Below are 21,300 nucleotides of genomic sequence, written 5' to 3' on the forward strand. Positions count from 1 at the left end.
AAGTTGACTTTAGATACACAACTCCCGCTATGTGAATTTCTGCTGTGTCCCCACAGTGGGAGGTTGATGGGATAAACTCATTCCATCAACTTTCCTCACTCCTCAAATACCCCTGGAGTACCAGGGTGGATAGGAGAGTGATGTGTGGTTAATTTTGCACATTCTGACTGACCTGCTAAAGCAACCCTTAGGAGATTGATCTCTGGAGCTTGATATCTGGTTAAGTGTAGACAAATCCTATGTGGTTTAAATCTTGAGGAGAAAACACAGTACAGTTAAACAGTTTCATGGTAAACATAGCCTGCAAAAGATAAATGAGCTATATGTGACTCTGATTTCATTGGTGACAAGTGATTTTTCTTGTGCTTATCAAAATGAGCATTTCATCTGTAATGGGGTATAAAGCCTATATAGGCAGAGAAAGCATTCATTGGAGCCAGAAATGATTAGTGCACATGGTTGCACCCAGTGGGTAGGCCAGGCCCAATTTAGGATTTAGGTCCAGCTGGGGACAAGTTAGTTGTATGAATTAAGGATGAGTCCCATCTGAGGGAGCATGGGTAGCTAATAAAGGAAGAACTACAGGGCAGTAGGAAAAAGCTAAGAAACTGAGTGTGGACCAGTAGGCCAGAATCAATTCTGAGAAGGAAAATGCCAGTTAAGAGTTAGGTGATATTTTTTGGAAGTTAGAGGTAAAGTGAATGTCTATGGTGAGTCTTCACCAGAAAACGTGCCAGAAGGCAGCCTCAAGGTGGTTTGGGGTTTGCAGTGTTTTGTTTGTTTGTTTGTATGTATGAATGAAGGAATATAGGGAGCCTTGTGCATAAGTAAACAACATATGGGCTTCTAGTGAGAACTCTGGGAGCTCTTATCTTGAATTGGAGAAGGGCTGGAGCCTGTGTGGAGGACAGAGCTCAGAAAAAGGGTGGAATAAAGGGCCTAGATGTAGAGTGAGGTACGTAGCCATCTTGTAAGGCATCTGAGGTAGTAGATTTTAGCTGCTTGCTACAGGATCACTGGACTGGATCCCAGAGTTTAGGGAGGACCTGGTTTCACTTAGCGGCCACTGAGAAAGGTGGCATGAGGGTTGCCTGAAGTGATCATCTACCATAAAAACATTGAACTACAGTTCTGTGGGAGTTGGTCCTATCCTAGAAGGAGTGAGACTGAATCTGAGGTAGCTGAACCAAGGGGTGCTGAAGGAAGAACCTACTGTGGTATGCTCACAAACAACAGGGTGCTATCTCTCAAATATTTTTTTCCTGTCTGGATTCCTGTGAGAAGACTCTAGCTCTGCCCAGATACTTTAGTCTAACAATACCCCATTCTTGGATTAGCTGTCTCCAGTTTCCTCTGACATTGTAACTCTTCCTGGCTTATCCCACTAGTGTAAGATTGATGGTGATTGAAAATAGAGGACTTGACCATCTAATAAAAAGATACGCTATCACTTATCTCTGCAATTAACAGCTTAAAGATAGCTGGCCCAAGTCCATTATTATGAAATATGACCTTACTACAACACAATACCTATAAAAGGCTATGGGAGAACTTCTGCATAAGCTTTTTTCTGCCAGGCATAGGCCCAAGCTACAAAACTGAGATTTGAGTTCAGGATGTTTTCCAATTCCACTTACAACTTAAGCTGTGTTTAGATTTGCAGCATTGCAATGGATGATGGACATCTTAATCAGGGTTACCTAATAAATTTGTTAGGCTGTGTCTACACTTGCATTCCTCTTTTGAAAAAGGAATGAAAATGAGGGAAATTGCAAATGCAAATGAGACACAATTTACAAATCTCATGCTTCATTTGCATTTTCTCTTTTCTAAAGAGATTTGAAAGAAAAAAGCAGCATAGATGGGTTTCTTTCAAAAATATTTTGTTTCAGGAAGAAGGATTCTTTTGAAGATGGGGTTTACACTGCCTTTTTTTTCTTCTGAAGGAGCCTCTTCTGAAAAGAGATTATGCAAATGAAGCACAAGATGTAAATCAGTGCCTCATTTGCATTTTTATTTCCCTCATTTGCATTCCTCTTTTGAAAGAGGAATGCAAGTGTAGACACAACCCTAGTCTTTAAGGTACTACAGGACTGCTTGTAATTTGTGAAGCTACCGGCTTACATGGCTACCCTTCTGAGATAACGTTGACCTTGTTAGCATTTGAAAAAAAGTCTGAGAATGTAACTTTATTTAGTACTAAATGTAATACTTTCCTAAAAGGTAATTCTAAAATGAATCATTAAAACAAATGGTTGTGCCTGGCCAGAAAACTATGACTATGATTCATGAATAACTGCTCACCTGTCACTTGGAGTCAGATCTTAAATGTAACATGACTTTGGAAATAGTTAGAAAGAAAAGGTGACCTTCTGACTTTAAAAGGTGGTTATTACATCTGCTCCAAAGAGTCTCCATGCCCAGCTTTTCCAGCTTGTTACTTTAGTGCCTAACAAGTTTCTTGGAATATCTTGGGACCCAAATTAGAGATAATGTGCTGGCAAAAGGGAGTGGAAAAACTTATGGCTTTCTCCATTAATAAAGGATGGGCACATGGCTTAAATGTACATCTTGGTGGAGAGTTCACATTCCCCTTACTAGTACAAAAACAAGCTGCAAAAAAATCATGAGCTCTGATATGATTTACAGCTACCTTATTTTTCCCCTCCTTTTTAAGGTGACTGGTTCAGAAAATGGCCATCCCCACCCCTATGGACTTCTTGCTCTTTCAGATATTTTATGTGATACTGAAATCTGCAGTCAAGATTAGAAAACTCATATGTTCTGCTCTTCCTGTTGATCAGATCTCTTGATCGTGGCTATAGTCAATCCTATATGACATGGAACTACAGAATATATAATGCAGGGATGAGCAAACCCTAGCCTGTGGGACAGATCCAATCTGTTAGTGCTAATCCCTGGTGGGCTTCCACCTCTGTATTTACCCCTGTCTCTTCAGATATCAGGTGATCACAGCTCTCCTTGGCCACGGAAAATAGTCTTATTCTGATTGTATACCCTTCACAGCCAATGGGAGCAGTGGGAAGCAATGTCCTGGTCCATGCCACATCCTGCTGCTCCCATTGGCTGTGAACTGCTATCTGCAGCCAATGAGAATGAAGATTGCCAAATAACTGCAGAGATGTAGGTAAATTCAGCAGCAGTGGAAAACTGTGAATCATGGTTGGTTGGTTTGTTTGTTTGTTTTAATATTTGAATGATTCTGGCGGCTCTCGACTTGTACACTCATTCTCTGCACCTGTTGAACTGAATTTGCAAGTTATCTAGATACGCTGTAATAGCTTAAATGCAACAGCTTGTAGACTACAAACTGTCAATACTGTAAAAGAGTCCCATAAAAATCCCCTGTTGAAGCCAGGAGCAGGTATATTTGACACTTCAAAAGTCTTGGGGATTCAAAAAGGAAAAAACAACTTGGAATTTCCTGTTGATTAATATTAGCTTTCTCTTGACAGGTCCAGTTTATAATCTACCATAGTGTGATGGTTCCCTCATGCTTTACAAAAATTGGGTTATGAATATAAATATGCTCAATTCAGAGATGCTTTTGTCAAAATACAAAATTGATGTAACTCATCAGTTTTAATGTTACAGTCTGCTGGCTCTGTATACCCTATTTTAGTGCATGTACCATTTTTGTATATGAAGTGTAAGTCTGTTTATAATTTTAACTGTGCTGATGAGAGACAATACTAAATGATGCCTAAATGATTGGGTAATCATCAGCTCAATGACATGTAAACATCTTGTTTGTCCTGTAAATCTAAATGATGGTTAGTCCTAGGAAGGCATGTGACCAAACCATCTGGTATTGGGGTCCATTTTGATCCAGTGTGTTTTTTTCACTTGAGAGAGGAAGGATTTATTTGGGGTTTTAACCCCTTTGGGGGTTGGTTTCCTGGGTGCTGTGCCCTAGAACTGCACCCTCACAGAGCTGAAGTAATTCACTGTCTACTTTGCTCTGCAGGGGAGCGATAACCCTAACCCTATGCCTTGTCTGGGGAAGAGCAGAGGATCTGACCCAGCAGGACAGGGTGGGTGGGGAAGTCAGTGGCATAATCACTGCACTGGGGAACAATCCCAAGGGGACTTCTGTGACCCTGACACATAGCTACTAGATCTAATGGCATATCTGGAAAATGTAGTTTTGTTTCACTTCAGCATTCCTTTCCATTTAAATCTTATTTTCCATAATTCTGAGGATGCTGTAACATCAAAGCACTTGCACAAAAATCATTTCCCCAAGTACCTACTGCAATATATTACTTAATTTGATACTTTGTTCCCACTGGGAAGAATTCAGTCCTATTGAGTACCATTACTTGATTTTTTTTCTTGATTTTTGGGGCTGCAGGAAATCCCCATCCCCAATTCTGGGCAGCCTGTCTAAAAGACTCTTAAATATATAAGTAATATGTGTACTCCAATGCATAGTCTTATTTTTTTGGGAAGCAGGGAGGAGAGGTTTCTCAGATATCAAATCTCATTTTAACTTCTATCCAGTAAAATCACTTGCAATATTTGAGGTTCCCATGGTGTCACAATTATAATGTTTGCTGGATTCACTCAACCTTTTCTACCTTCTAACATGTGTCTCCCTAAAAGGAAGTAGGGTCATTCCATATATTCCAAACATACCTTCCCTTTACTCACCTGAAACAAAAATCTTTAATTTGTTTTTGACACAAACTGCAGGTCACCTTCAACTTGCAAGAATGAATTTTCAGTTTCCCTCTCGAAGTTACATAATCTTTTCCATATAGCCATCATGGGGGCATGTTAAAAATATATAATGGCTTGGTTTTTAAGGTGAAATGCCCATTGCTTGATGCTTATAAAATGTACCATTGCAGTCTAAATTGCCAAAAACATGGCAGGCTGTGCAACAGAAAAAAACCAAACACAGTAAAAACAATTCTTTTTCGCTGACTGCACCTGTCACTCACACTTACCACTACTAAATTCTGAAACCCTTTCTCAGTGCCTTTGAATAATCAAATCTTTATCATTGTTCTGGATCACAGGTTTCAGCTTCAAGACAGACAACTAAAAGATCCGTACTCTCTATCTGAGAAACACTGAATTCTTAGAAATTTGAGTGAAGAGCCATTTTAAATGATCAGCTAGCCCCATCCACTTCATTGGTCGTCTTAAACAAAGTGCCCTCAATTTAAATGAAGTCTGTACAATTTGCCTGCTTAATTATGAAATGAGAAATGAAAATACAATTATGGCAGGAAAGGGACAAGGGCTGGGCTGCAATGATTTATTCACATTATGTACGAAATGATTTCTAAGGACAGTGTTTGTAGTTAAAGCTAAACTCCCCAGACTATATAAGAGATTAAGCTGTACTCTTCTCTCCCATGCCTCATGCTCCCCAGCTAATGGATATCCTTGAGTTACCAGTTCAAGATTCCCTGCCTGAATGGGGGCTATGTTAATCAGGAACAAGATGGCAAGGGTTCTAAAATGAGTCTCCTGCTCACTTTAACTTTAATGATAGGTAACGTGCCCTATGTTATCACTTCCTTAATTATAAAGTGTGTTCATTTTATCAAGCACTTCTGTAGAATGCTGCACTTCAGTCATGTCCCGTCTCAACTTTCTCTCTTCCACAGATTAAATTCAGGAAGGTGGGAGATGGAGTCTTCAACATCACTGTGGTGCAGTTTCCTAATATAGCTTTGCTATTTAAATAACAGCTTAGAATTCCAGCACTGTATGAGATAAATTCCTCATCCTATATGTATAATCTTACATTCCCCTTGGCATGCCACTGCAATGGAACTTTGCAGACTCTTGAAATCAAAGGAGATTAGCCTTGACTTGGTCATACCGAGAACAGGTAAATATCCAATTTAGAGTGCTTCCTCTAGAACTGTGAACAGCAACTAAATTTAGTAATCTAATCATTAAATGTTCTCTAACTTGCATTTGATATATTATGTAGTGGAAGATGTCTTGTTTATTTATGGTGTAAGTGCAGTTTAATCAGGTCAATTACAAATGCTGGCAGATAAATATTAAGATTCAATTAGCTGCAACAAGTGTTTGGAAATTAATACCAAAATAAGTCTGCCACACTGTAATTTTAAAAGATCTGGTATTAATAATGAGTACAAGTGTTAATGCATGTCATATAGCAACTAGAGTTGAAAATAGTGTACATAAATTGATATGGCAATGTTAAAGCCACATGAAACTTCCTCATATGATATTCCTTGTTGACAATGATATGATAGGTGTAGCACAAGCCCTAATTATTTTAAATGTATACCTCCTTGCAGAAAGTTCACATTTGGAACTAAACTAGCAATAAAATCACAATTTGAAATATGCTGGAAACATGTATTTTCAAAATGCATGTCTTGGTCCAGTACACCAGCATGTGGCTGATAATGTCAATATGCATTAGTAATGAAATTGTGCTATACTTAGAGGTGGTTCAACCACCTCTCTGAGCTGAGCCATTAAAGAGCATTTAAAAAAAGAAATTAACTATGCTAAAAGGGACTATGTCCTGTTCAGCTAAAACATCCAAGTATATCTATAATTAGTATAAAATTGTTCAAAATAGACTACAAATTAAATATTAACAGCTAGTAGAAAAAAACATGCAATACAGCCGGTATCACATGGTTGTTATTGCTCAAAGACTTTTAAACATTTTGATTGTATATTAAGAACTTTGACTTTAACAAAAATTAAGCAATGTTTAGAGATTTTGTATATTCCTCTCCCTAAAGGAATGCACCTGTTTGAGAGGCAAAGTAACTTTAATCTATGGTGTTTTTTAATTAGTAGTGCTCTCTCAAAAGGTAACTGCAAAGCAATTACAAACCTCCAAACTCATGAGTCTAATGACAATAGAAATGGAATCTCTGGTGAATAAATACTGTTAAGGGAATAATGTTCCTGAGTATGAGATTGTTTGGTGTATTTTGTCTTTCACCAAGTCTGAGTGCAATGAGAAATGCCCAACTGCCTCATATGGAACCAACACAAAGCGTCATCTGCTTCTCAAAATAGGGCACAACACTTCATATGGAAGTACAGTAAATTGAATTTTTGCATGGGAACTATAGGATTAATGGTGCAAACACTTGCCCTCAATTGGAAATGTGACTCTTGCAGAGTTTTGGTATTTTGTTGGCAACAAATTAGTCATAGCAAATTTACCCATCTTTAGGAACGAAGATGACAACTGCCACAGAGTGGCTTATGCTTATTTGTCAGCTGCTTTCCATGTCATGTGTCTGACATGAGCTGACCTCTCATTTAACGCTAAAGAAGAAAATTTGTCATCTAACACGTCCACTTTGCTGTACTTGACTAGTAGTAATTTTTTCCTAATTCCATATTTATCATTTCACCATAGTATTTATACACTCCTGTTTTTAGAGTATACACAGACACTTTTTTCTCTTGATTAAAAATTCCAAATGGCACTTTATTTCTTGATGCTCTAATTTGGCTTTTTAAATTCAAAATATAAACCTATTTTTCTTCAATGCTATTTGTTAGTGACAGCTGTTAAAATACACATAGTGCCAACCACTAATAAGTGATGGGCATATGTGAGCCACAAGCAAAAAATAGGGGTTTTCCTTTAATTTGGGGAAATTTTGTGGGCATTATGTAACTGCCCACAGGACCACTCTACTCATTATGAAGATATAATTACATAGACCAGAAAACAGACAACATTAATACCAAGACAATGTTCTGATATGAAAAATATAGGTGCAATCACCAAAATCCTGATTTCAGCACTCCCCTCCCAATTACTTCAGGGGCCTTCTGTTTTCTACACTGTTATTTTAAAAAAAAGGAAAAGAAGAGTTGATCATTACAACTACTTTATAATAAAAATAAACCTTCAAAAGAAGGGAGTCAATATACAAGGTGATAGGATCAATAGTGTAGCATAAAATCGCATTGTGATATGCAGGATTAAATGACAAAAAAGGTTTTATTTCCCTATGAACAGCAAATCCTAGCACAGACTTGGTTGCTCTTTGTTTAAACAAATTATCTGTAAACCAGACTTGACCCATGAAAGAAGAGAAAAGAAAGTTCCTAATTTTTGTTCATCTGCTTGTCAGTAGGTTTCTTCTATTCAGCCATAATGTAGCTGAAAATTGACTGGTAGTGTGGGCATAATGGAATATGGTTGTTCAATTTAAAAAAAATGGATAACAAAATGCAATTGCACAAAATCTAACTTTCAACTATCTTATGTTTTTCTATCCCTTAAATTATCCATAAAATTTAGATGGCTTAGAATAGACAATAAGGCCACATCTATGCTACAGGGTGCATTTGAAAGGCAAGCTTCTGGAAGGTGCCTTTCGAAAGACCGGGCTTCAAAGGAGCATGCATGCACCCCAAAGTGGACCGATCCACCAATCCATTCTTTCAAAAGAGTGAGGTGCTGTTCGAAAGGGAGTGTCCATACAGCCATGGGAGTTCTTTCAAAAGAACAAGCCAGGAAATGCTGCAGATGGGATCGCATAGCAGACAAGCCCTTCTGGGCCCCGCATTCAGCTGCTCCCGTAAAGGGCCCCTCCCAAACACCTTCGGCTTGCACACACCGAGGGCTGCTCTGCCAGACACAGCCATGCAGACCCTGTGCCCGGAGCTATGCCAGGATGCCACAGACCCATGTGCATCCCATCCAGCTTCCCAGCGGGGATGCCATCGATGTGGTCAGACTGCTGGACATGATTGTCCTCACCACCCTCCAACTCCTTCGGAGGCTGACCCCCACCCCCACCCCCGGTCCTGCAGGCCCTTGCCACGGGGCACCATCTGTGCCCCATCCCCTGTGCCATCTGGTGCTTGTGCGCTACCCTACCAGTGCCAAGTGGTGAGACCAGGTGGTGCTGCATGAGGTGATGAGCGATGGCTCCAGAACCTCTGCATGAGGAAGGAGACATTCCTGGAGCTATTCCACTGGCTGGCCACTGCCCTTCAGCACCAGGACATGAGGCTGAAGCCCATGCTCCCTCTGGAGAAAAGAGTGGCGATCGCCATATGGAAGCTCGCCACCCCAGACAGCCATTGTTCAGCTGGCCACCAGTTTGGGGTGGGCAAGGCCACCATCAGGGCCATCCTCCTGGAGGTAAGTGACGCTTGGGTGGGGGATGACGGTGGCTCTCGGGTAAGGGGGACCATGATGATGGTTGATTGGGCAACAAAATGGCAAATGAAATTTAATGTGGATAAGTGTAAGGTAATGCACATTGGGGAAAAAAAAACCCAACTATACTTACAATATGATGGGGGCTAATTTAGCTATAACTAATCATGAAAGAGATCTTGGAGTTACCATGGATAGTTCCTTTAAAACATATATGCAGTGTGCAGAGGCAGTCAAAAGGGCAAATAGGATGTTATGTATTATTAAAAAAAGGGATAGAAAATAAGACAAGGAGCATCTTACTGTCCCTATATAAATCTATGGTATGGCCATATCTTGAATACTGTGTGCAGATGTGGTCTCCTAACCTAAAAAAAGATATCCTGGCACTGAAAAGGTTCAGAAAAGGGCAACTAAAATGATTAGGGGCTTGGAACAAGTCCCGTATGAGGACAGGCTAAAAAGATTGGGAATTTTCAGTTTAGAAAAGAGGGGACTGAGGGGGGACATGATAGAGGTGTATAAAACTATGACAAGTGTGGAGAGGGTGAATAAGGAGAAGTTATTGACTTGTGCCCATAATACAAGAACTAGAGGACACAAATGAAATTAGTAAGTAGCAGGTTTAAAACTAATAAAAGAAAGTTCTTCTTCACTCAGTGCATAGTTAACCTGTGGAACTCCTTGCCAGAGGAGACTGTGAAGGCTAGGACTATAACAGAACTTAAAAAAGAGCTAGATAAATTCATGGAGGTTAGCACCATAAAAGGCTATTAACCAAGAGTAGGAATAGTGTCCCTGGCCTCTAATAGTCAGAGGCTCGAGATGGATGGCAGGAGACAAATCGCTTGATCATTGTCTTCGGTCCACCCCCTTGGTCACCTGGCACTGGCTACTGTCAGCAGACAGGCTACTGGACTGGATGGACCTTTGGTCTGACCCAGTATGGCCATTCTTATGTTCTTAACAGGAGCCAGGGAAGGGACAAGGAAGCGGCCCTGGAGGGGGCAGGGGTGGGGACAGAGGAAGGGTCCTGGAGGGAACAGAGGAAGAGCTGTGGAGGGGATGGGGAAGGGCCATGAGGTGTGTAGGCCAGGGATAGGGGGCTCCGCAGCAGCCCAATACGCATTCACAATGCGCATGACCTCCATCCCATGCAGGTTGTCTTGAGTGATCAATGCCATCCTCCTGTGGAGAGTTGTCCATGATGGGGACCTCAATGATACCATGGAGGGATTTGCTGTCCTGAGCTTTCCCAGCTGCTTCGGGGCCCTGGACTGGATCCATATCTCCATCCAGGCCGCAGATGGCAGTGCGGGACGATATGTTAATAGAAAGACATACCATTCTATGGTCTTCCAGGCCCTTGTGGATGCCCAGGGCCACTTCCTGGACATTTGTGTGGGAAAGGCTGGGGTGGGCCCATGACACCCGGATCTTCTGCAAATCCTGGCTGGGCCGCAGACTGCAGGAGGGGACCTCTGTCCCCTTGTGGGACCTTCCTATTGGGGATACCACCATGCCGCCAGGCACTGTGGCTGTGTACCTCCTGCACCCATGGCCGACCTAATACTGTGGAGAGCAAGCACGAGCACTTCGTGTAGGGGTGCGCTGCCGAGGCTGTAGCCACATATGAGCAGCCACCCCTTACCCCATGCGTTCAGGAGGACTGGGATGGGGTGCTGGTGAAGGAGGCTCTCAGGGTGGCCTTTGCTGAGGTACCCCAATGACACTCCCCCAGGTACCCTCCACTATGGCCCCTCCACACATGCCCCACGCCAGCCCCCCCATATGTGCGTCCCCCACATATCACTCTGGATACGGGGTGTTTGTAAATAAACTTGTTCTCTCGCAAAACAAACTGTCTGGGAACAATAACACAAAAGAGGGGGGCTATGTACTGTGTATGGGAGGGAGTGGGGGCCCTGAACCTTGAGGGGGCCCCTGAACCTGGAACCTTAGTCTTCCACTGGGGTGAGGGAGCATGATACACAGCAGCCACAGGAAGCCTTACCACCCTGAGCAGGGGCATGTCAGGGGTGTTGCGTCCACAGCCTCGGTGGCAGGCGCAGGAGGAGTGACGGGGGCCAGCGTGGCATGGCCCGCCCTGGCTAGGAGCAGCTGTGGCACCTCCAGCAGGGCAGCTGGATGGACATTGGGTGGGAACAGGGCACTGAGGTTGGGGGTGGCAATGGTGCTGGCGGGGCGAGCAGGCAGCAGCGGAGGTGGCACAAGAGGTGGGCTCTGGGTCACAGTCCGGGTGAGCACCTGTACGGCCCCAGCAACCTAGCCCCAGGCCTCACACTGCCACCCCATTTCTGCTCCTGGATGGTCACCATCTGTGCAGCGGCGTCCTCCTCGTCCTCTTCATGGTGGCAGCAGTGTGGCCTCCGGGCATGGATCCGCAGGGGCGGTGAATGTCTCAATGGCCCAGCCCCTTCAGCGCTTGGATGAGTCTCCCCAGCCCTGGACAGGGCTCACCTGGCCCTTGGGAAGTGGTGCTGTGGAGACCAAAGGGGAGGGGGTCAGCACTGTGATCTGGCCCCGGGGGGGCCTTATCCTCCACCCCGTTGCCAGCCCTCCCTCGGATGGCCTGTGGGCCCTGGGGGATCCTGGACACTCAGAGTTCTTCGCACGGGTGGGCCCATCCCCCTCCCAGTCCCCTTCCCCGAGCTTGTGGATTGTGGTGCTGTCCACGGCAGCGGGTGCTGTGTGCCGTGTGTGGGCCAACTCTTTGGCTCCAGGGCCAATGCTCACCAGATTGTGTCACAACAGGGCTGTGCCCCTGCTCCCCCTGGCCCAGGGTGTCTGACTCACCGGTCACCTACCTGTGGGTCCTTTGAGGACTTCGGGGGCAGTCCGGGTGGAGGGGACCCGGCTTGAGGAGCTGCAGGGGATCTTGATGACCAGGGCCCCTCCTTGTCTGAGAATGTCTCCAGCTCCTGGTTGTGGGACCTGGCTGTGGGTCCTGCCTGGGTGTCCAGTGTGAGCCAGCCCACTGCTTTGGACACCGCTGTGTCCACCATGGCCTCTGGCTCAGCAGCGTCCCTTGGCCCCAGCAGCCAGTCAAGCACCTTGTAGTGGGACCAGCTGGTGGGCGCTGCCCCTAAGCATACAGCCATGTCCTGGGGGTATGCCTGGGGCAGCTCCTTAACTTTAAAACTGACCTGGTCAGCCTGGGGGAGGGGAGAGGGGTGTGGCCCCAGGGTTTCAGTTCTGCCAACAGCCAGACAAAGGCTGCAGCGTTTTGGCACTGGCTACTGGTGTGGAGGAGCACCTCCTCCTCCTGCCACAGCCCCAGCAGATCCTTGATCCCCCCCTTACTCCAGGAGGGGCCCCTCTTTTTTGGCCCTTGGCTGCCTTCTGGGGATCCCTCTGGTGGGTTGGAGGGGGGTCCCTGGAGAGCACAGGGCCAGTGTGGTACCTCATGTGCCTCTGTTGTCAACAGGAGGGAGTGCTGCTGCAGGCTCGTGCAGTTCCTGCAGTCAGCATGCTCTCAGCTTCCTGCCTTGGGATTTCTGGGTCCCTGCATCTTTAAATGCGACCATAGAGCCCTGCTTGTGTTGGCAGGGGCAAATCCGCATGCCAGCTGGCCAGCACCATGGAGGACTGTTCTTTTGAAAGAGCAACCTGTGAGAGTCCACAATTGCCCTATGTTGAAAGAAGAGGCTCTTCCTGAAATGGGAAGGGAAGAGTGATTTCGAAAAGTGTGCCGCAGTCTTTTGAAATTATTTTCAGAAGAGCACATTTTGTGTGTAGATGCTTTGTGGGATCTTTCAAAAGGGGCCCTCCTCCCGAAATCTACTTCAAAAGGACTGGCTATTGTAGATGTGGCCTAACTGAATTAAAAAGTGGGGTCCATTTCCTACCCAGGCCTATGCACATGCTCAAGTCTTATGAGTAGTGTTGTGGGTCATCTGACAACTGGAAAATTACTCCTGCACAGGATTATAATCACAGCCCTGAACTGACAGACAAACGGGCATGAGGTTGGCATGTGTGTAAGCACCTAGCCAAACCAGGACTACAGGATCTTTATCATGCATTCATAAAACTTAGTCACTGGCAGGGAAGTAAAGAAACAGACTGATAAGTCCAGATGGGTACCCAGGAACCAGTTACTTTATGACAGGCCCAAGAAGGAAAATCACAGACCTGTGCCCCATTACAAGTAATCACCTGTAGCCCTCAGCTTGAACGCCTCTTGCACATCATTGACAATATACACCCTATCATGGAACATGATCCCCCACTCTCACAGGCCTTGGGTGACAGGACTGTTCTCTCCTACATACATCCACTCAACATCAAGAAAATATCCACTAGGAGCCACATATCATTCTACAGAAACACTAACCCAGGAACCGATCTCTGCAACCAACCCCATCACCAGCTCTGTCCACGTGTTTATACTAGAGACACCCTCACTGGACCTACTCACATCAGCCACACCATCAGGGGCTCATACACCTGCACATCCACTAGTGTGATGTATGCCATATCATATGCCAGCATGCTTCTCTGTCATGTACAGTGGACAAACTGGACAGTTTCTGCCCCAACGGATGAATGGACATAAATCCAACATCAGGAATTGGAATATAGCTAAAAGTATAGGGGAACACTTGAACCTCACTGGACATTCAAAAAGGATTTGAAAGTAGCCATCCTTCTACAAAAGGATTTTACCACAGGGTTGCAGAGGGAGACATCTGAATTGGAATACATTTGCAAGTTTGACACATTTAACCTCATGTTACTTGTCACCTTTGTATGCAGTATAATGGGTATTTGTATCCCTGTTTCACAGATGTGGAAAATGAGGCTGAGGGGCTTACAGCAAAAAAATTCAGACGTGTGTATGAAGTAGATAAATTTTGGCACCTAAACGTCAATAGCCTGATTGTGCAAATATAACCCTCTCAAAGCTTGGGTCAAAGTTGATAGTAAGTACAGGTGCTCAATATATCAGAATGCAGATATCCTACTTTAGGGAGCCAAATTTGAAAATTTTGACCCAAGTGATTTAGCATAGGCCATCCAATAGCCAAAGCCTGAATTGCAGGAAATAATCTGTGAAATTCTATTGTTTAATGTAAATAGCTCTGTACCCTTAGTTATATAGTTCCTGGATGCTGATGTAAATGACATTCACCTGTAAACACCAGGACTGCAAATTGTATGTCTCAGGAGAAACCCCAGCTTTAAAATGAATAACTGCCCTTGAGATTGGGGGACATCTGAGCAAGGCCCAAATCCCCCGAGCTGCAATTTAGTATTTTATGTGCTTAGTCCTTGCTGAGGCCATGTTGGTTCTCAGTCCTGAGCTGCCTCTTGCAGCCACCTGTTGGATGTGCAGCAAAGGCGGTTCAGCTGAAGGCAGTTTGTGCCGGTTTTAGCACCAGCTGGGTTAGTTTGGTGACCCTTCCCTCTCCAATCTGTGAAATACTACTGCGGTGCTAAACTCATGCAGCAGGGTTGGGGAAGGCGGACAACCCACAGCCCTAACTAAGGGGCCCTTCATTTCACTCAGGGTTTCCCCTCCACGGGGGAAACGGAAAAAAAAAAAAAGCGGTGACAGGGTTGCAACCCTAACGGCAGGCGAGCGCAGGGGTGGGAGAATTTGCATAGGAGGAGTGCCCGGGGCCCTTCTGTAACCCCGGCACAGAAAGCAGTGGAAGCGCGGGCTGGCTCAGCAGCCCCCTCTCACCCGAGGCCTTAGTGCTTTGCCGGCGTGGGAAATAACTGAGACTACTGGCGGCTCCCTGACACTCCCCCACCCCCCAGGGAGGCCGAGGGGCTGGAGCTTGCAGCGCCCATCTCTTGAGAGAAGCCAACTAGGCTGCCTCGCCTCGCTCCAGCCTCACAGGGGGTCCCCCCCGCGGCCCTTCCGGCCAGGGCCGAACGTGGGTCCCGCCGCCGCGGCCCCCCCACCCCCAGGCGCTCCAGCGTGGGGCAGCAAGCAGCGCTGCTCTCCGCCCGCCTGGCGGCGGCGGTGGGGCCCAGCCCACGGGCTGGGCCTGCTTCGCTCGCCTGCCCCCGCCTGTCTAGGTGTCTGGGCGAAGGCGCGGCGCCGTCAGCCGCGGCGACTCCGAGTCCTTGCGGCGCTCGCTCCCCCTGCAGCCGCCGCCGCGGGGAGGGACGGCGGGGTTGGGCTCCGGCGCTTCAGACTGCTGCTGTGAGAGCCGAGAGACACGCTCCGCCTGGGGAGAAGAGAGGGAGCTGTACTCCTCCCCCACACCGCCGACCGGCCGGCTGGCCGGCCTGCCTGCCTCCCTCCCGCCGCTCCACACACCAGGAACCAGCGCCAGCTGCAGCCTCCCGTGCGTGAGAAAAACCCGGGCCAGCCACGGGCAGCGGGAAGGTGAAGGAGGACGGACGCAGGCGGGGAAGCGCACAGGGCTCGTCCACAGAACAGGGAGGGAAAAGTTTCCACCCGGGTCGTTCCCGCCTCCCTCCGCCTTGGGGGCGTCGCTGGGAGTTGCCACCTGGAATGACAAGTTTTTTTTCCTGCGGGGTGGCTCCTTCTCTTGCCGCGCTGCGGGATCCGCCTGCCCCCTCCCGCGGCGGAGGAGGGTGTGACACGAGGAGGCCCTCCCCGCCCCACCCCTCTATGGTGGGAGCTGTCACCAGGAGCAGAGAGGAGCTGATCCGGGCGGACTTCGCTGCTTCCAGCGCTACTGTTAGGGCGCTGCAGCCCCTAGTGGGGCTGGAGTCAGGAACTGCTTGTTACAGCCCCTTCTTCCAGGATCTAACCAACCCCCCCGCCTCCGGCGTTTTCAGTCGCATCCTCAGCACCGTTTCCTCCGAGTTCTTGGTCTTTAGGCTTGTTGGATGGCTCGTTGGCAGTAGCCGGGGCTCGTGCCTCCTCTCGCCGCCTCACCATGTCCTAGAAAAGGTGAGTGCAGCAAATCACTTTCCACGGAGCGCCCGGGGAAGGGCGGGTCGAGGGTGTTTCTGCACGGGGAACGTGATAGCTCAAAGAAGCCAAGACCAGCCACACTAGTTTGGAGGGGAACGTATTCAGAGGGGAGAGCCAGTAATTGGGTCCCCCGAGATTTGCAACAGAAGGATTGTGTCCCCAGGTCAAGATCGAGCCTATTAAAGTCAGTTAGAACTTAAGGTTTAAACATGCCCGTTGCTCAACGTTAATTAATTAGCAGCGGTGTCCTCCGTGGGTAGCTCCTCTGGGACTGGGAGCCTGGCTCATTTCTCGGCCCCTGTCTACTGCTGTGGAGGGGAGGGGGGGCAGATCAGGTTTCGGCAGAATATTAAAACATGGAAGGCAGGTGACTTTAAATAAAATAACCCTGCAGGTAAATAGTTAGTGCGCCCATTTGATTGAAAAATAAGTTCTGTGGAATATTTAAATGTGTTGATATCTACTCTTAAACGGCTGTCATTGCAGGCTTTTTCCCTCTGGGCCCCAGGGAGTTTATTTTTTGTCTGAAAATTAAATGGGGAGAAATGGGCTCAAGAAGGGAGTGTGTGAGGCAGCGTGTCTGCATCAGCAGAGGCTCTCTACACCTTTGCAGCTGGTGTCAAAGCCTGGAGAGGGGGAGGTATAGGATTCATTGGCTGATGTTTAGGAGTGCTCTCTATTGCTGATTTTTGAAGCCCAGGGTTAAAGGATGTTTGTGTAGAACTACAGGGGAGTGTCTCATGTGAAAGTCTATATTGTATTCTTTTGTCTTAAAATATTTATAAACTTTGAAAACGAGCAATCAAGGACGGGGAAATTAAATGCTGCAGGCTCCAGACAGCGCCCGAGGTTTTGAAACAGTTTTATTACCTCCCACCATGTATCCTTACCCGCACTTGAAAAGGAGGAAAGGGAAAGAAAATCTATGCGCAGGATTTAGAGAGACTACATTAGGCTCAATAAAATGCAACCCAGAAGCAACCAGAGGACAAGTCCTTGAACCGTAGTGAGTTTCCCTGTTTTAAATCATTACCGCATCGATAGTATGCATATTCATGCATTGTCTAAACCCGGGCACCGACAGGGAAACGTGATGTTCCTGCTACTCGGGGTAAGAGGCGATAATCATAAGCCCCTAAAGGAAAAGGCTGCGTCCTTCCAAATGTGCTCCCTGGCCAGCGCTGCTGCTGCTGCTCACCTTGGCGCAGGTGGAGTTAACTTTGTCACCAGGAGACTGCGGTGGGCGGGGCAAAGGCTCCCGCTCAGAGGACCCTAGTTGCTAGTCCTACCTGTGAACAGTGCTGCGGAATAAAGAGCAACCCCATCCCCACTCCCAAGCGTGCCTCCAGTCCGGGGCTGGGAGGGGGGAGCGGGGATGCAATGGACCGCAGAAACCCCAGCCGGGGATCCGCACTCCGTGAGAGCCCTGCCAGGACTACTTTGGAGGGGGGCCCCCCTCGTTCCGGACGCATTTAAAGGCGCTGTCTAGGTATTTCCCTGGTTAGCTGGTGAGGAGGTGGGCATGTGACTCCTCCAGCTCCTAGCAGCTGGCCACTCTCCCGACTCCACTCCGGCTAGGGAACTGGCCCGCAGGGCTGCAAGTTACACTGGGAGAGGTCCCAGACTCTACGCTTCCTTAAGCGGCTCCTGCGGCTTTAAGGAAAGCTACATTTTCCAGCCTGTGTCGCAGCAACTTTGTATCAGTCATGTCGCACGCCGCTGACTGACAACAACTTCCGTCCAATGAGAAACCCGCCTGAGCCCAATAGCGCGGCTCCTTTCTTTCCCTCCGCCAGTGAAGGCCACTGAAGGGCGGGATATCAACTTGAACTTTATGGGAGCATGTGACATGTTTTTAAAAGGACTTGGCACCTTTTTTTCCTCCGCCGCCCTGCCCAGTGTCATTGGGAGAAGGGCTGAAAGGAAAGCCCGCGGACGTACCTGCTGGCGCCTGATTATTTCTTGCTGTGATGTGAAACCGTCAGCGTTTTCTGGCCTGGATGTTGGATTTAGGTGGGTTACGCTTTAATGGAAATACGGGCTCCAGCAACAGGTAGAGACAGACAGCGCAGGTGTCCGGGGGAAGCACAGGCAGTTCTTGCCCTCTTCTAGCCCAGTCAGTCAGTGTAACCTCCCTTTGGAGAAGAGGTAGGGCTTTGTGCGTTCTTTTATTGTGCAAGGCGAGATGGTTTTCAGATGTTCCTTTTTAGAGCAGGAGACGCTGCATGTTTTTATGATGTTATGATTTTATTTTAGGCTCTGTTTAGAATACGTTTTACAAACGTGTCTTGTGCCTATGCGGTCGTACAACATGGGGAAATTCCTCTCCCCTTCCCCCCCCACCCCAGCCTCTGAAAGTTGTTACTTGCAATTTAAAAAAGCAAATCCACAGATCGGATTGATAATTTGTTTTGCTGTTAGGTCAGTAAATTTCAGCAACTTCCAGTATAAAATCTGCTGTCTTAAATCTAGGTGGAAATCCAGTGAGTGAATACAGTCAGGAAAATTAAACAGAACAATCAGTAAGACATTATTTCACATATACAATAAGTAATGTGTTATGTATGTTTGAGGGTTATCTGGGTTCAATGACAAACATCCTCTATTTTCCTTGATTTCCTCCCTCTCCCTTCCCCTGTCATGATTTGGTTTTTGTAAAATCAGCTACAGACTAACTCAGCTACCCTCTGAGACTATTTGTTTTGTAAAGCTAGTCAAAGGAATATATTCTCTTGGCCTTGTATTCAGATGTATTGTACAAGTCCATTTATACAGTGTAGTCTAATTTTCCTATTTAAGTTTAGAATTGTCTCTCAAATTTAGCTGTTTGTTTTATAATCTAGTACAAAACATCTAATTTTTCCATGGAAAAAATCAAGTTGGAGACTTCTTAATGTGACAGGGGAATGAGAAAAAGGCAACATTTTAAAAGAAATACAGTAAATGGAATGTGGAAAGTTATGTTGGTAGTTTATTTTCAGGACAACATTCTGTATGGCATGAAGTCAAAATTAAGACTTCAGAACAGGATTCTACAGCTAGAGAAAGTTCTTATTTCACAAATATAAATAAATCCTATATTAAATATTTTATCACTGAAGGATAGGTGAGAAGAGGCGATAGCTATTGAGAGAAAACTCTAAATTAAGCACAGATACCTTTTGATATTTGTTTTGCTGTGTGTGTTAATTAAGGATTCGATGAAAGACATGGCCAAATGTTTAATATAATATCGTTCTGGTTTTTAGAGCAAAGCTCATTTTTGATCTTGAATGTAAATCAGTAAATAGTTTGCAAATGCAGATTTAATCTGAAAACTAAACTGAAGGAAATATGTATGTATATTAAAGGAAATAAAATTAGGAAAATTATAAGTAGAAATCATAACACTTGAGCAACTAGGAATATTCCACCCTCCCATTCTCTCTGCATACATGCATAAATAAAATCCTATATAATGCTCCATGTCTTGGACAAATGGAGCAATAAATATATTCATTATTTTTGCCCTCCTCAAGGGGCCTATATTATCCTTGTTTTACATGTGCAGAATACATTAATTAAATCCATTCATGATAAAGAATCAGAGTGAGAGCAATATTCTTCTGTGTTACCTGGTGTAATGCTGCTGAAGTAACTGGAAGTAATTAAAAGAAGATGTGGTCTTGTATTCTAAACTATGCAAGTAAGAGTCTCTGCTATCAGTCTGAGGACTGCACTAATCAGTCTTCATGTGTAAATGGTACTCTGCTGGCTTGGGACAGTCAGCTCTGAGGATAAAACTTAGATATCCTGAGTAATATTACATGGTGTGTGCGGGAGTGGGTCGGGGGAGTTGTCATGCAAGTGGCACAGAGATCAATATTTAAAGAGAACTCAACAGCAAAAAACAAGACAGACAATTGTATTTCCAAGTTTGTCACAGATTTAGATGCTAGAATTGAAAAAAACCTGGGATTGAGTTCAGATTTTCTTTTATCTAGGTGACTTTCCCAGTACAGGTCTTTCTGGTACCATGTAATTTTATTTTTATTTGACTATTGCTGAGAGGTGCATTTTATGCCTGATTGTCTGGAGAGTTGACTCTCAAAGACTGCGTTTGATGTTGAAACACTTTTATGTTCAAGTATATTTTTGAGGTTGGGGAACATAGTATACATATTCGTAAAATGGCAAATGCATAATTTTCAACATAAATACATTCTCCCTCTATTGTCCACAGTTGTTTTAGCCTAGAGTTTAGTTAGTTTCATAGATATTTGTGGTAAAAAAAAAAAAAAAAAAAAAAAAAGTCTGTAGCAACAAAGTGCATATAAGACCATGGATTTTTTTTTTTTAAAGCAATTTGTGCTTAAAAAAACAAACCCCAAAACTGAAACTGATCACATCAGCCATCCTAAATAGGCTTTTCAGTGTTATTGTCCACTGCAACATTAATTTGGTGCCAGTAATCCACACCTCTAAGGAAGCTGTTCATCACAATTTCTTTATTTATAATTTTAAACCTATCTTAGCAGGATATATAGAAAACTTTCCAGGCTTTTTGCCCCTCCCAGAAGGCATCTTTAACAGAATGGATCTCTTATTATAGTTGCTGGATCAGGGAATTTGCCTCTTTGGGCCTATGTCGAGGCTAGAAGGATTTGTTGGCAGAAGCTTTTGTTAGGAGATATCTTGCAACAAAACTTCTGTTGACAGATCACATCAGCACCTCAGAGTGGATCGAAGAGCGATCCGCTCCGTCAACAGAGAGCGGCTGGCCTGCCTGACTGCTCTACCAGCAAAATGGCACTCAGAAGCACAGCAGACGGAGTTGTGTGGTGTCCTGAAAGCCTGTTCTGTCGACAGAAGCCCACCCAGAACATTGGTGTTTTGTCAACAGTGGTGTTCTTCCTCCCGGCAAGCAGGGTTAACAGAATGCCCTTGGGAGTCTGGACACTCTATGGGTTTTGTCGACAAAACAGCCATTTTGCTGACAAATGCCTCTAGTCTAGATGCAGTCTAGCCTGACTGATATGAGCTTTGATTTGTTAAGCTTTTTCAAACTTATATGCGTGCATATGCATCACTTGAGTTCTGTGGCTTAAGTGGAGCATAAGTGGTCCACAGGTCTTCCTTCTAGTGGGCCTTTGCATAGGATTGAAATTTACTCTAAAGCAATACTTATGCCTCTAAATGAGTATTCTCATTTTTAGAAATGCTGAATATGGAC

The 21,300-nt window shown here is 45.5% G+C and overlaps 1 protein-coding gene and 1 long non-coding RNA gene across 4 annotated transcripts in view; one reads left to right on the plus strand and one right to left on the minus strand.

Annotated features, from left to right (window-relative positions):
• Positions 1–11,018: 11,018 nt before the first annotated feature.
• On the minus strand, positions 11,019–15,536 carry LOC142012623 (uncharacterized). Its single transcript, XR_012645406.1, has 3 exons — positions 15,462–15,536; positions 11,995–15,369; positions 11,019–11,667 (listed from the first exon to the last, which is right to left on the minus strand). It is a non-coding gene; the product is annotated as an uncharacterized LOC142012623 (long non-coding RNA).
• A 393-nt stretch (positions 15,537–15,929) lies between these two features.
• The window catches only part of NR3C2 (nuclear receptor subfamily 3 group C member 2), a 313,415-nt gene continuing 308,044 nt past the window's right edge, over positions 15,930–21,300 (plus strand). The window contains exon 1 of one of the 3 annotated variants that reach the window (XM_074993201.1): positions 15,930–16,064. Coding sequence is in view for 2 of the 3 variants with exons in the window: in XM_074993199.1 (XP_074849300.1) it covers positions 18,089–18,101 (13 nt within the window). In the remaining variant the exon portion in view is untranslated. Of the gene's footprint in view, positions 16,065–17,891; positions 18,102–21,300 lie in introns of those variants that run through there. The other 2 variants (XM_074993199.1, XM_074993200.1) reach the window with 2 other exon arrangements.

The sequence above is a fragment of the Carettochelys insculpta genome, chromosome 4 (assembly GCF_033958435.1).
Source record: "Carettochelys insculpta isolate YL-2023 chromosome 4, ASM3395843v1, whole genome shotgun sequence".
NCBI classification, from domain to species: Eukaryota; Metazoa; Chordata; order Testudines; family Carettochelyidae; genus Carettochelys; species Carettochelys insculpta.